Source organism: Artemia franciscana, chromosome 4 (assembly GCF_032884065.1).
Source record: "Artemia franciscana chromosome 4, ASM3288406v1, whole genome shotgun sequence".
Classification (NCBI taxonomy): domain Eukaryota; kingdom Metazoa; phylum Arthropoda; class Branchiopoda; order Anostraca; family Artemiidae; genus Artemia; species Artemia franciscana.
In genome coordinates this window covers 33,794,258-33,809,007 of record NC_088866.1, presented here as the reverse complement: position 1 = coordinate 33,809,007, position 14,750 = coordinate 33,794,258, and the positions used below count along the sequence as shown (strand labels likewise).

The window sequence follows — 14,750 nt, the reverse complement described above, 5'->3', positions numbered from 1 at the left end:
GCTCTCCTACAAATTAGTTTCACCTTAGCACATGACTGCTTATAAAAGATTGCTGTTGACTGAGATGGGTGCTTTTGAAACATTTTACGAGCCTTTCTTTTTGCCAGAACTGCAACCCTACACTCATCATTCCACCAATTCTTGGGTCTTTTGGAGCCATTGTAAAAACGTACCCTAGTCATTGGAATTGCCGATTTAGCTGACTCCAGCAAGATTGATCTCAAATTAGACTCAATGGCATTAATATCATAATTAGGAGAAACAAAGGAAAAATCTACTTCATTTAATATCTCACGAAAAAGGGACCAATTACCTTTGGAGTTGATAAATGTAGGGACGTAGGGTTTGGGAGTGTAGCATAAATCTTGAAATGATGTAAGAATTGCACAATGATCAGATTGGAGAGACGACACCTTTACCATCTGAACTAAATCATAATATGAAGAAGGACCTAGAAGCAAATCTATAGTTGAGAAAGAGTTAGAAGAAATATTATACCTGGTCTGAAAGTCAAATGGAGTGAAAATCAAGGTGTCAGGAAAATTGGACAATATGTACTCTATTCCTCTTCCTGCTTTGTTGCTACCTGCTGATTGTTCCCAGAGAGGACTGTGGGCATTAAAATCACCAAAAATAAAGGTATTATTACCTGATAATTCTGTTTCCAAGATACTTTGGATGTCCTTACTCCCACATGGATTATAAAAGGATTTTATGGCAAGATGGTTACCATTAGCTAAGGTAATTAATATGCCTACAACATCTATTTCATCCCTGTAGATAGTTAAGGGTTGAGGGGAGTGTTGGATTGAATCATGAACAAAAATTGCCACACCCCCTCCCTTTCTGTTAGTTGATCTATCCTTCCTGTAGCACTTGTACCCAGGCATTTTGATTTTCTTGTACTGATGAAGATTAGTCTCTTGTAGACAAATAATTCCTATTCTCTTATCATTTGCACATTGGATAAGATCAGCAAGTTTATTTGAATTTAAAGAGACGCAATTCCATTGTAGGATCTGCAGCTTAGTTAACATAGGAAGGGTTGAATAGGTGACATGCATGATATTTTGAGAGAATGGATGATAATTCTGTTCCTATTTCATTGAAAATAGAATTGGAAAAGTAGTATTCTGCAATTTCTTTTGTTATACTGGGTTTTTTATCTTTAGCCATATTTGATTGTAATATTAGGTCCACTGATGCAACATATTTAATTAAATTAGTAATATGAGGTCCAACTCTATCTTGCATAGTTATGGCTTGAGTAGAAATATTAGGAAAAGCTGCCACTCTTTCAGACCAAGATTTAGGCTTAGTTTTAGGATTGTTGAGACATCAAAATGAATCTTTTCAAATCTTTTAGATTCAGCTTCACTGTGAATGTAAACAGAGATGGTTCACTAACAGTTATGTTCCTAGACAGAAATGAAGCCTGTAAAGTGCTTAGCCTACATAAAATTGGCAATATCTCTGTTACATCAGAATGGTGGAAACCTCCTCTGAAGTATTGAAAGAAAATAGTATTGTATGACATACCATTTGAACTATCAACTGAAGACTTGAAAGAGTAAGCAGTAGGAGTGTCCTCTTTATGTTACCTGTCAGTTCCAAATTTGACTCGGTTTTCCTTTTTGGTCAGCTAAAAGCTCATAAAATATACCAAGAAAAGCCTCTCCAAGGCTCTAAATGTTTTAAGCTTGGTCACTCATCTAAGTCTTGTTCTTCCTCTGAATTAGGGTGTCCCAATTGCCTTGGTAATCACTCCTTGTCTACAGAAAATAGATGTACTGAAGTTCCTAAATGTACTAATTGTGATGGTAGTCATCAATCAACAGATCACAATTTGTGTCCTATATATGTTCAACGGGCTAAAGCTTTAAGGATTGCTCATCAAGAAAATGTTTCTTTCCCTATAGCTGCAATGGAGCTGGCCAAACTCTCCAAAGTGCCATCAGGTCCAAGATCTATTGAGGCCAAGGAAGTGAATTTAGCCCTTCCTCCAAACCCCTGGCTATAGATCCCCAAAAACAACCAAATCAGGCACTCCTACCTCCTATTGAGACATCTCGCCCACAGTTGGTTAAGGAGCAACCCAATGTTGCCACAGCAAGTCCAGCCCTCCACAATCCTAGAACTATTCCTAAATCTTGGTCTGAAAAAGTGGCAGCTTGTCCTAATATTTCTACTCAAGCCAACACTATGCAAGATAGAGTTGGACCTCATATTACAAATTTAATTAAATATGTTGCATCAGTGGACCAAATCTTCCAGTCAAATTTGTCCAAAGACAAAAAAGCTACTATAACAAACGAAATTGCAGAATACTATTTTCTAATTCTATTTTCAATGAGATAGGATCAGAATCATCATCAATTCTCTCTAAGTATCAGGCATGCCACGTATTCAACTTCTCCTTTGTTATCTAAGCTGCAGATCCTACAGTGGAATTGCATCTCTTTAAATTCAAATGAACTTGCTGATCTTATCCAATGTGCAAACAATAATAGAATTGGGATTATTTGTCTACGAGAGACTAATCTTCATCAGTTCAAGAAAATCAAAATGCCTGGGTACAAGTTCTACAGGATAGATAGATCAACTAATAGAAAGGGAGGGGTGTTTTGCGATCTTTGTTCATGATTCAATCCAACATTCCCCTCAACCCTAAATTATCTACAGGAATGAAATAGATGTTGTAGGTATAATAATTACCTTTTCTAATGGCAACCATCTTGCTATAAAATCTCTGTATAATCCATGTGGGAGCAAGGACATCTAAAGTATCTTGGAATCAGAACTATCAGGTAATAATACCTTTATTTTTGGGGATTTTAATGCACATAGCCCTCTCTGGGAACAATCAGCAACAAAGCAGGAAGAGGAATAGAGTATATTTTGTCTAATTTTCCAGACACTTTGATTTTCACTCCATTTAACTTCTAGACCAGGTATAGCATTTCATCTAATTCTTTCTCAACTATAGATTTACCTCTGGGTCCTTCTTCGTATTATGATTTAGTTCAGATGCTAAAGGTGTCGTCTCTGCAATTTGATCATTCTGTAATCTTACATCATTTCAAGATTTATACCATTCTCCCAAACCCCACATACCTACATTTAATAACTCCAAAGGCAATTGGTCCCTTTTTCGTGAGATATTAAAGGAAGTAAACTTTTCCTTTTTTTCTTCCACGTTTAATATTAATTCCATTGAGTCTAATCTGAAATCAATCTTCCTGCTGTCAGGTAAATTGGTAATTCCAATGACTAAGTTGTATTTTTATAATGGCTCCAAAAGACCCAAGAACTGGTGGAATGACGAATGTAGGGTTGTAGTTCAGGCAAAGAGAAAGGCTCGTAAAATGTTTCAGAATCACCCATCTCAGTCAACAGCAATCTCTTATAAGCATCATGTGCCAAGGTGAAACTAGTTTGTAGGAGAGCTAAACAGGGTACATGGCTGAATTTCAGCTCAAGTATCAGTTTTAGAACCCTGATTTCAAAAGTTCACAATTTCATTAGCTGACTAAATAGTGGAAAACAGTCTAAAGATGACCGTAGATATGATATATTTCGGGATGGTTATTCAATTGTCTCAGATAAAAAGAAGGCAGATATGTTTACTAATATTTATAAGAATGACTGCTCAGATTCTCATTCTACCCTACCTCCTTTTTGCACTTTGCCTCTTACCTGTTCATATAAAGGCGCCCTGATGAAACCTTTTTCCCAAGATGAATTCAGTGTAGCACTGAACTCTCTTAATATCAAGTCTTCCCCAGGTCATGATGGTGTTTATATGGAGTGGATTCTTGAGTCCCCAAAGGTGGTTTATACTGCCCTCTTAAGGCTTTATAATATTATTTGGCCAAGCCAAAAGTTCCCATATGCTTGGAAGATTGCTGAGGTATTTCCAGCTTTAAAAACTTCTCACTCGTCTAGTGATTCCATGTCTTACCGTCCTATATCAGTGTTACCTGCTTAGTAAAGTTCTTGAAAGGCTTATCTCATCAAGAATTGAGTGGTTTGCGGAAGTCAATAATCTCTTTCCTAGTGAACAAACAGATTTCAGAGAAGGACATAGCTCTTTAGACAACATTACCCGGCTAGAAATTGATGTTTGTAACTCTCTCAAAATAAGACATGTCACAATGGCTGTTCTGTTTGACTGGCCAGATGCCTATGGCAATGTAGTCCACAATAAATTGTTGGAATTTTTAATTAATTTTGACTTCCCTTGTTCTTTCATAGTTTTTATGAAGTCCTTTTTAACTGATAGATGTTTTTATGTTCAAGTAAATCAGTCTAGAGGTGAGTTAAGTTCCATTAAAAGAGATCTTCCTCAAGGTGCAATATTTAGCCCTCTTCTATTGAACTTGTATGTTTCTGAATTTCAAGTATCTCATGCATCATTTGGCCTTTATGCAGATGATTTGGAAGTCTGGAAGGGATATTGGCCATCTCTAAAGTCTTATTCAATAGGATATAAGATTAGTCCAGAAATTCTCTTTAGCTTTTGATTTCCCAATCTCAATCAGTAAAACTGAAGCCATTATATGGAACTACAGATTCTCCTAATCCACTAACAATTTTCTCAAGGGAAATCCCATATTGCAATTCAGTGAAGCTACTTGGTTTATTTATGGATTCTAGAATGCAGTGGCACGACCATATTAATTCATTGAAATCTTCGATTATTCAGAGACTTTGTATTCTAAAGAGACTTGCTGGCAGTAAGTGGGGATGTCATGCTAAAATTATATTGGATCTCTACAAATTATATCCTCCATCCTCATTCCAAATTCTCGAATCTTCACAAAACTCTGCTATTCGAGTAGCTTTGGTGTGCATAAGCATACTCCTCTGTCTAAGCTAAAAATATTGTCTGGATTGTTGTCCCTAAGTGAAAGAGCATCTGGTCTAAGGATTAAATATTTCTCGCACATCCAGGCTTATGGAACCAAACATGCTGTATTATTTGCAAATATGCACATACCTTTGCTAGGAAATCAGCATGTCCCAATGCCTATTCATCATGGAATCAATTTCAACTGGAGGTCCCAAATTGGAATCAATACTCTCCTTATGCATATCCCTTTACTGAGTCCCCTCCATGGGAAATGAGTCCACCAGGCTGTCAAGTAGACCTTATTTCAATTAATAAAAAACCTGATTCCTAATTATGAGATCCAGGCTATTTTGGCTGAACGGATCTCAAAAGCGTTCCCTAATCGTAGAAAAATAAAAACAGATGGATCTGTCCAGAGGGAGAGAGATGGAGCAGGAGCATGTATCCCATCCCTGAACTTGAAAATCTATTCTCCTCTCCCATTGGGATCTTTTATTTTGTCTGCCGAATTATGTGCCATTCGCCTGGCCTTGGTATATGGCTGACTCTCTAGCAGCAGAGGCTTCTATGTTAATCCCTAGCCCTTCTTCTGACCTCAATTCTCGAGATATTATCAGGCAAAGATCCAATGTTAATCACAGTAAATTAATTTTATTCCCGTTTCATACGAGATTAAATACTGTGCTATATTACTGGCTAAAATTTGGTGCCCAACTTCTAAATAGCTTATTATCTAATTGGAAGCTACATCATTCCCCTTTATGCCGAGTCTGCTTCTCGTCAGATGAAACAATTCAGTATGCATTATTTGATTGCCAGGCTCAGAGTGAGAAGACTATTTTCTCTAAAGCGTTTCTGCTCCTTGGCTAAAATTGCAAATACTTATACAACTATCTTAAATTCTAACCTGCCTTGGGATATTGATTGTAAGATACTTAAGGCATTTACTGATATCTTAAAGAAGAGAAATATTGTTTAGTGATGATTAAAGCATGAAGAAGTCAATTTAAAAAGATATGATTTATCTATAGTTTTTAATTGTGCAGAAGAGAGCGGGAGTGAGTAGGAAGAGCGGTATTGGTACCGGCTGGCCTAGTGTCCTTAAACTGCTGGGGACAGGTAGCTCAGGTACCCGCACTTCCCACAATCAATAACAGTGTATTATTGTATATAATTGCATGTACTCATTGTTTGCTGACTGGACGAGAATAGTGCTTCCAGTGGCTAGTTTTTCTGAAGAAGGAGTCAAAGAGGTGAAAGGACTTGTGGATAGTTCCCTACAATTTTTGGAACTGGAGTCAAACTTAGCGTAAAGAGCGAGGCATTGAAGAGGGGACAACCCCTTTCAAATAAGAAATAATTTCTGTTCGTTTTAAGTTTTAATACCGCTCCTTACTTAAAAGTTAAAAGGGTTGTTATTTTATTTAATTGATGAACGTTTTAAATTAATTCATGTTTTGATTTGGCTCACTCCACATGAATAATTAAAAAAAAATTTCTTTGGCTAAATGGCTTTCTCTTAGTTTCGATCGGATGATTTTGAAAAAAAGGTGCGGGGGAGGAGGCCTAGCTACCCTCCAATTTTTTGGTTACTTAAAAAGGCAACAAGAACTTTTAATTTTTATGGCAGTTGGTATCCACCAAGTGGCATATAGCGATCGCAAATTCTGTCGGTTTGTCGGTCTATCTGTCCTGGTTTTGCTACTTTAGGCACTTCCAGGTAAGCTTGGACGATGAAATTTATCAGGCGTATCAGGAACCAGGCCAGATTAAATTAGAAATTGTCGTTTCCCCGATTCGACCATCTGGGGGTAGGGGGAGTGGGGGACGGTTAAATAAGAAAAATTAGAAAAAATGAGGTTTTTTAACTTACGAGCGGGTGATCAGATCTTAATAAAATTTGATGTTTGGAAGGATATAATTTGATGTTTGGAAGGATATCGTGTCTCAGAGCTCTTATTTTAAATTCCGACCGGATCCGGTGACATTGCGGGGAGTTGGGGGGGGGGGACCTAAAATCTTGGAAAACGCTTAGAGTGGAGGGATTTGGATGAAACTTGGTGGGAAAAGTAATCACAAGTTCTAGATACGTGATTGTAATAACCGGAACGAATCTACTCTCTTTGTGAGAGTTTGGGGGGGGGGTTAATTCTGAAAATTTAGAAAAAATGAGGTATTGTAGCTTGCGAAGGAGTGATCGGATCTTAATGAAATTTGATGTTTGGAAAGATATCGTGTTTCAGAGCTCTTATTTTAAATCCCGACTGGATCCGGTGACATTGCGGGGAGTTGGGGGGGGGCTAAAATCTTGGAAAACTCTTAGGGTGGAGGGATCGGGATGAAAATCGGTGGGAAAAATAATCAAAAGTCCTAGATACTTGATTGACATAACCAGAACGGATCCGCTCTCTTTGGGGGAGTTGGGGGGGGGGGCTGATTCTGGAAAATTAGAAAAAATTAGGTATTTTTAACTTACGAAGGAGTGATCCGATCTTAATGAAATTTGATATTTGGAAGGATATCGTGTCTCAGAGCTCTTATTTTAAACCTCGGCTGGATCCGGTGACATTGGGCGGAGTTGGGGGGGACCTAAAATCTTGGAAAACGCTTAGAATGTAGGGATCGGGAAGAAACTTGGTGGGGAAAAATATGCTCACATCCTAGATACTTGATTGACATAATCGGAACGGATCCGCTCTCTTTGGGGGAGTTGGGGGGAAGGTTAATTAAAAAATAGAAAAAATGAGGTATTTTCAACTTACGAAGGAGTGATCGGATCTTAATGAAATTTTCATATTTAGAAGGACCTCGTAACTCAAATCTCTTATTTCAAATCCCGACCGGATCCAGTTTCATTGGGGGGGGGGGGGACCGGAAATCTTGGAAAACGCTTAAAGCGGAGAGATCAGGATGAAACTTAGTGGGAAGAATAAGCACAAGCCCAAGATATGTGACGGAAATAACCGGACCGGATCTGCTATCTTTGGTGGAGTTGGGGGGGGGGGGGTATTTCGGAAAAATTAGAAAAAATAAGGTATTTGTAACTTACGAACGGGTGATCAGATCTTAATGAAATTTGATCTTTAGAAGGATCTTGTACTTTAGAATTCTTTTTTTTAATCCCAACCAGATCTGGTGACCTTGGGGGGAGCTGGAGGGGGAAACCGGAAATCTTGGAAAACGCTTAGAGTGGAAATATCGGGATGAAACTTGATGGGAAGAATAAGCACAAGTTATAGATGTGTGATTGACATAATTGGGACGGATCCGTTCTCTTTAAGGGAGCTGTGGTTGTTAATTTGGAAAAATTAGAAAAATTGAGGGACTTTAAATTAAGAACGGGTGACAGGATCTTAATGAAATCTGATATTTAGAAGGAACTCTTGTCTTTTTGCTCTTATTTCAAATCCCGTTGGATGGAGTTGGAGAGGGAAACTGGAAATCTTGGAAAACACTTATAAATGTCGGAGATACTTGACTGACAGAACCGGACTGGATACGCTCTCTTTGGGGGAGTTAGGGGGTGGGGTTGAGTGTTTTGGCGAGTTTGGTGCTTCTGGACGTGCTAGGCCGATGAAAATTGGTAGGCATGTCAGGGAGCTGCACAAACTGACTTAAATTGTGTCCCAATTCTTTAAGAATGACCCCAGAATCACAAAGACTGTAGAATAAATAGTTGATTACTAAAAGTACTTTAGCGTAAAGAACGAGGTATTTAGGAGGAGATGAACCCCTTATATGCGTAATAATTTCTGTTCGCTTTAAGTTTTGATGCTGCTCCTTACTTTCAGTTGAAAAAAAAACTATTTCATATTTATTTTTTCATTGTTTGTTTTTCAGTAATGCTTGAAAATGCTGTGCCCCCTTCATAGAATGTCTCTTCCCCCATGACAAATTCCTCCAAGGAAAGGTCTTTCCACGTAGCTCCCTCCTCTCACCCTCCCCCCCTCAACCAAAAAAATCCCCGTGAAAACGTCTTTACACTTCCCAATAACCATTATTGTATGTAAACACTGGTCAAACTGTTTACATACAATAATGTAACATAGGCTCTAATATTTATTTCCCCCTTGAGGTACTTCTTATGGAAGGGATGGTTGTATAAACTTTGGAGGAGGCTCACTCGATAGGAATCGGAAATTATTGTGCTCTTTTCAGGAGTCAAAATTGATCCGAGTGCAAATAGTCCCCCATGCCCTTTTTTCCCCAAATGTATCCGATAAAATTTTTAAAAATAGTTCAAAGATGAGATAACAGAACCTCCGGGGTCAAAACAAACCCCCAGGGTCCAGGGACAGGCGTTGCAAGTTATCCCCTGGGGTTATACATATTTCTTATGGAAGGGCAGCTCATATAAACTTCAGAGGGTATTCGTTTGATTGGAAATTGAAAATGCTTGTTCATTTTTTAAAATACAAAAGAGATTAGAGGTCAGCTAGCACCTTTCCCTCCGCTCTTTTTCCTCAAACCTATCCAATACAAATTTTGAGATGCATATTTAATAGAAATTGTTCAATCATCAGGTAACAAAATTTGCGGGGTCGACGCAACCCCCTAGAGCCCAGGGAAGTGTTGAAAGTTATGCCTCGGGGGCAGATAAGATTTTATGTAAGGGGTGGTCGTATAAACATCAGAGGTGGCTCATTTGATTGGAAATTGAAAGTTCAAAAGTGATCAAAAATGCCCGCCGATCAAAAGGGATCGGCGGGCATATTCCCCCTCCCCACGCCCTCGTTTTCCCAAATGCATCGGAGTAAAATTTTGAGACAGCCATTTTTTTGAAATAGTCCAACGATCAGATGAAAGAACAAACAAACACTTCATAATGAAGGGAGGATCGTATGAACTTTGGAGGGGGCTCAAGTGCTCTATTTAGGAGTCAAAAGTAATCGAAATGCAGTTAGTCCCCGATGCCCTTTTTCATCAAATGTATTTAATAATTTTTTTAAGAATAGTTCAAAGATCAGAAAACAGAAACTCCGGGGTCAACATAAACCGACAGGACCCAGGGGCAGGCGTTGTAAGTTGTCCACTGGGGTATATATGGTTCTTATGGAATGGCTGCTCGCATGAACTTCAGAGGGGGCTCATTTGATTGGAAATTCTAATTAACGTTTTAAGAGTCAAAAGAGATTGTAGGTCAACTAGCCCCATCCCAAGCCCATTTTTCCCAAATCCATCTGTTAAAATTTTGAGATGGCCGTTATATTAAAAATAGTTCAATTATTGGGTAAGGAAAACTCTGGGAATCGACACAACCCCCAGATCTCATTGGCAAGTATTTTAAGCTTTGCATCTGGGGTATATAAGGTTTTTATGCAAGAGGTGTTCGTATAAACTTCAACGGTAACTCATTTGTCTGAAAATTGAAAGTTCTACTTACATTTTTAAGAGTCAAAAGGGATCGAAGGGCATATATACCCCTCCCACGCACAGCCTCTGCTTCTTAAATGCATCCGATCAGTTAGAGGTAGGTATTTTCTCTGAAATAGTCCAATGATCAGATAAAAGAAACTTTGGGACCAAGATCCCCCCCCCAGAAATCAAGGGAACTAAGGGTTTTAACTTGTGTTCCGGGGAATATAAGGTTTTATAGAGGAGGTGGTCGTATAAACTACGGAGGGGACTCAAATAATTAGAAATTCAGAGTGCTTGTTCTGTTTTGAAGAGTCAAAAGTGATCCGATGGCAACTAAGCCCCTCCCCCCACCAACCCTTTCTTTCCTTAAATGCGTACGGTTGACTTTTTATAGAGCCATTTTGTTCAAAATAGACCAAGAATCACATAACAAAAACTCCAGGGATGGAGTTTTTGCCCCTCAGAACCCAGGGGCAAGTGTTGTTAGTTATGCTCCTGGAGCATATAAGATCCTTATGAAAGAAATGGTAGTATAAACATAGAAGGGGGCTCATTCGATTGTAAACCGGAATTTCTAGTACCGTTTTTAAGTCAAAAGTGATCGAATGGCAACTAGACCCCTCCCTCCCTGGAAGGCTCTTTTTTTCACAAATCCGATCAAAATTTTAAGATAGCTATTTTGTTCAAAACAGTTTGAAGATAAAATAACAAAAACTCTGGAGTTGACAGAACCCCTCAGAGCCCAGGGTAAGTGTTGGAAGTTATGCAACTGGAGCATATAAGGTTTTTATATAAGGAGTGGTTGTATATACTTCAGGAGGTGGACCATTTGCGTAGAAATTGAAAAATCTAATTACTGTTTTAAGATTCAAAAGTGAACGTGGGACATCTATCCCCCCCCCTCACACATACCCTCTTTTCTCCGAATGCATTTAATTAAAATTTTAAGGTAGCCATTTTGTTTTAAATAGTCCAGCGATCAGATAAAAAAAAACTTCGGGGCTAACATACCCCCCATAGCCCGGGGAAGAGTTGTGACTTATGCCCTGGGGCTTGTAAGGTTTTATGGAAAAGTTAAATTTCGGTAGGCACTCAAATGACTAGAAATCGGAAGTTCCAGTTCCCTTTTTGAGAATAAAAGGTAATCTGATGGTAACTACCCTCCCCCCCCCACCAACCGTCTTTTCCCCAAATGCGTCCGATCGATTTTTTTTTTAGATTTTATCTTTGTTCAAAATCCAAAGATCATAACAAAATTCAGAGGTATATACAACCCCCCCCCCAAAAAAAAAATCAGGGCCAAATGTTTTAAATTATGCCCTGAGGTATATGTTTTTTTTTTAGGAATAAATGATCGTATAATATTCACCGAGGCTTATTCTATTGGAAATTAAAAGTTCTAGTTCCCTTTTTAAGAGTCAAAAGGGACCAGAGGGCAGCTAGCCCTTCTGCCCTTTTTAGGCTACCCTAATTCCACCCGGTCAAATTTTTGAGGCAGCCATTTTTTAACATAAGTCAAAAGATCAGGTAACAAAAACTCCATGGTCAACACAATCCCCAGAGCCCAGGGGAAAGTGCCATTTATTATGTCCTGGGGGCACATAAGGTTCATATGCGAGGGTTTTGAAAAAAAAAATTCAAACATCAGGTAAGTCCAACCCTAGTCTCCACTGAAAAAGCTTATGAACGCTATTTTACTCCAAAACTCAAGGGACCTGACCCCTGGCCCTCCCTCTATTGTCTGACCTTCATTTATTTTTTAATAGCAACTTCTGGTCGTTTTGAGTTTGAGCTATTGTAGGTTTCTTTTTCTTCTGATCGTAAGTTTAATATGGCCTTTACGTTTCTTTGAAAATGTTCTTTTTCGGAAAGTTTTTTTTTAAATTAATTTTTCTTCGTTTTTTATTGCCAAAGTTTCAATTTTTCAAAATTCCCTATTTCAATCTAATTTTTTATTCCCAAATGAAATAACAAGCTCATCAGTTCAAAATTTGATTTTACTGTAATTTTATGTTTATTTTCAATGTTGTAATAAGTACAAAAGGAAATGTTTGTAATATAATTCGTTTTCAGTAAAGCGCCCTAGGACGCAGTAGGTTTTAGACTATTACAGTGAGAGAAGAAGGCTAAACCCAAATTCCTATTTGTAGTGATTTTTGTTCGTTTCAAGCATATTCAATGATAAAATTGATTTGCATATTCAATTTAAGTTTCACTTTATTTTAAGATTTATTAACTCATTTATATTAGTGCCTATATTTGTTTGTTTAGTATGATTGTTTATTTGATTTTTATTCTTTTTAAGCTTGATTTGTATGTTGAATTTAAACTTTATTCGTTTGTAAGATCTATTTATTCTTTTATATTAGTATTTGTTGTATTTTTTTTTGCTATGATTGTCTATTTAATTTCTGTTGGTTTGGGTTCCATTTATCTTAACTTTAACATAACCTTTACTTTTCTTTAAAAAAAAACATCTTTTTCGGAATTTTTTTTTTTAAATTATTCTATAAAAAGAAGAAAGTGGGTAGTGTGTACCTGTGCTAAGTATTTCTTGAATTTTCTATTTTTAAAGGTCACAAGGACACTGTCTATTGTGTAAGTTACTCAAAAGATGGTAAGCGTTTTGCATCTGGTGGAGCAGACAAGCTTGTCATAATTTGGACTTCCGATCTCCAAGGCATACTTAAATACCTGTAAGTAGAATTTGTAGTTATTATGATAAAGTACTAGATAGAAGGATTGGCTTTAGTAATTTCACGAGGACTTTGAAGCAATGCTGTTTTAATCAGTATCATGAGATTGCTTAATTACCATTATCAATATTATTATTATCGTACTAGCAGCAGAGCTGGTCGGAGGATAGGTACAAGAAAGAAAAGAAACTGTAGCGCATATTCTTTTGTGAGGGTCGGAGAAAAATTGTGACCCCCCTCCCAACCCTGAAATAAAATGTGACGGGTTTCGCTGCGGCTCAATGAAAAATAAACCTCAGTTATTAGAAAAGTAATCATTGTTAAATGATAATTCGAACTTCCTTCAATTTATAAGATATCCTCCATAGAGAATCAATATCTAATTGTCAAGTAATCAGTATCTGTCAGATTTGAACGGATTTAGTTTATTTTTATCAAAGCGATATTTTATTGTTAGGATAAAAAGAACAAAGGATTAACTGACATTTTAAGAGAGGTAAAACGCATCGCTATTTATTTTTAGGGGGTAGAAAGGTTATAAAAAATATTAATAAAAATTGATTGAATCTTGAGAGTTAAGGCCCCTTCTCGTATACGCCAGCAAGTAGGGGTCGCTTTTCTTCGTCGCTTCAACTAAAGAAACATAAGAAGGTTGAACTTAAGGGGTTTTTCACTCAAAATTACGATTAGGTGCAGGTTATCCTTTGCAATTCTTCTTGTAATTGTTTATACAATATAATTTTTAAAATGTATTTATTAACCGGCAGTTTGATGTCTTCACGCTACTTATTCTTTAGACTCTGTTTAAACAGGTTACAACTAACTAATACTTGACTGAATTGCTCCTGAACAATCTCAATGGTTATTCCCTTGGTGTAATTTATGCATTCTCACACGCTCCGATCACAGCTGGATCTAGTCTTTTGAGGGGAATTTTTTACTTCAGAACACAAATATGTAAAGTATTTAAAGGGACTGCAGCCAGGAATTATATATTATAGAAAGAAGTTTCTGATTGTTGAATAGAAAATTTTTTGCTCTATTTTTTGATGCCCCGCAATAACAGTGTCAAGTATAGCAATCTAGAATGAAAACCTGAAACAGGTTTTATAATTATTTAGGAATTAAAAAAAAATAATTGTCGGATGTAAGATTTGATTAGATGAAAATATTCACCAGATTTTTTTATTTCTATTGACATAAAAATCGCCAAAATCACTAATTCAGGAACGTCAGGCAAACTCCAAATGTTTAACATGGGAGGTATAGGAAGATTCCTTGAGAGTGCGTCCTGCCTTAATTATTCAGATTGTGGGACAAAAACTTCTTTTTCTTCCAACGATTTATCTAGTCCATATTTTTGATTTTAAAAGGTATGGTTTGTATTGATGACCTTATCCTTGCCAAAATCCAAAACCCAATTACCATTGCTATCATTTTCAGTTTGTTTGTTTCGTTTTATCTCGGCTTACCTTTCGTCATTATGAAATACATATCGACGAACCTTTGGGTTTTTTTTTTTACAAAGGTATGGTAGGCATTGATGACTTTATCCATGTCGAAATCCCAAATCCAATCATCATCACTATCATTTTCAATTTTGACACGTTTTGATTATCGCTATCCAGGTTGATTTTCTTTGACTCGCTCGCATGTTCAGTGTCACATGTCTGCTCCTCATTTTCATTTTTGACATGCTCACATGCTCGGTGTCGCACGTCTTCTAACCGCGTGTGTCTTTGCTCTTCGTTTTTTGACACGCCGTTGCTTTTCTTCTAACCGCGTTTGTCTTCGCTCTTCGTTTTCATTTTTGACTTGCTCACTTGCTCGGTGTCGTACGTCTT

At 37.4% G+C, this 14,750-nt stretch overlaps 1 protein-coding gene across 1 annotated transcript in view; it reads left to right on the top strand.

The window, feature by feature from the left end:
* LOC136026334 (intraflagellar transport protein 122 homolog) overlaps window positions 1-14,750 on the top strand; it is an 87,945-nt gene that overhangs the window by 13,641 nt on the left and 59,554 nt on the right. The window contains 1 exon segment of the mRNA XM_065702767.1: window positions 12,786-12,906. Coding sequence (XP_065558839.1) covers window positions 12,786-12,906 — 121 coding nt within the window.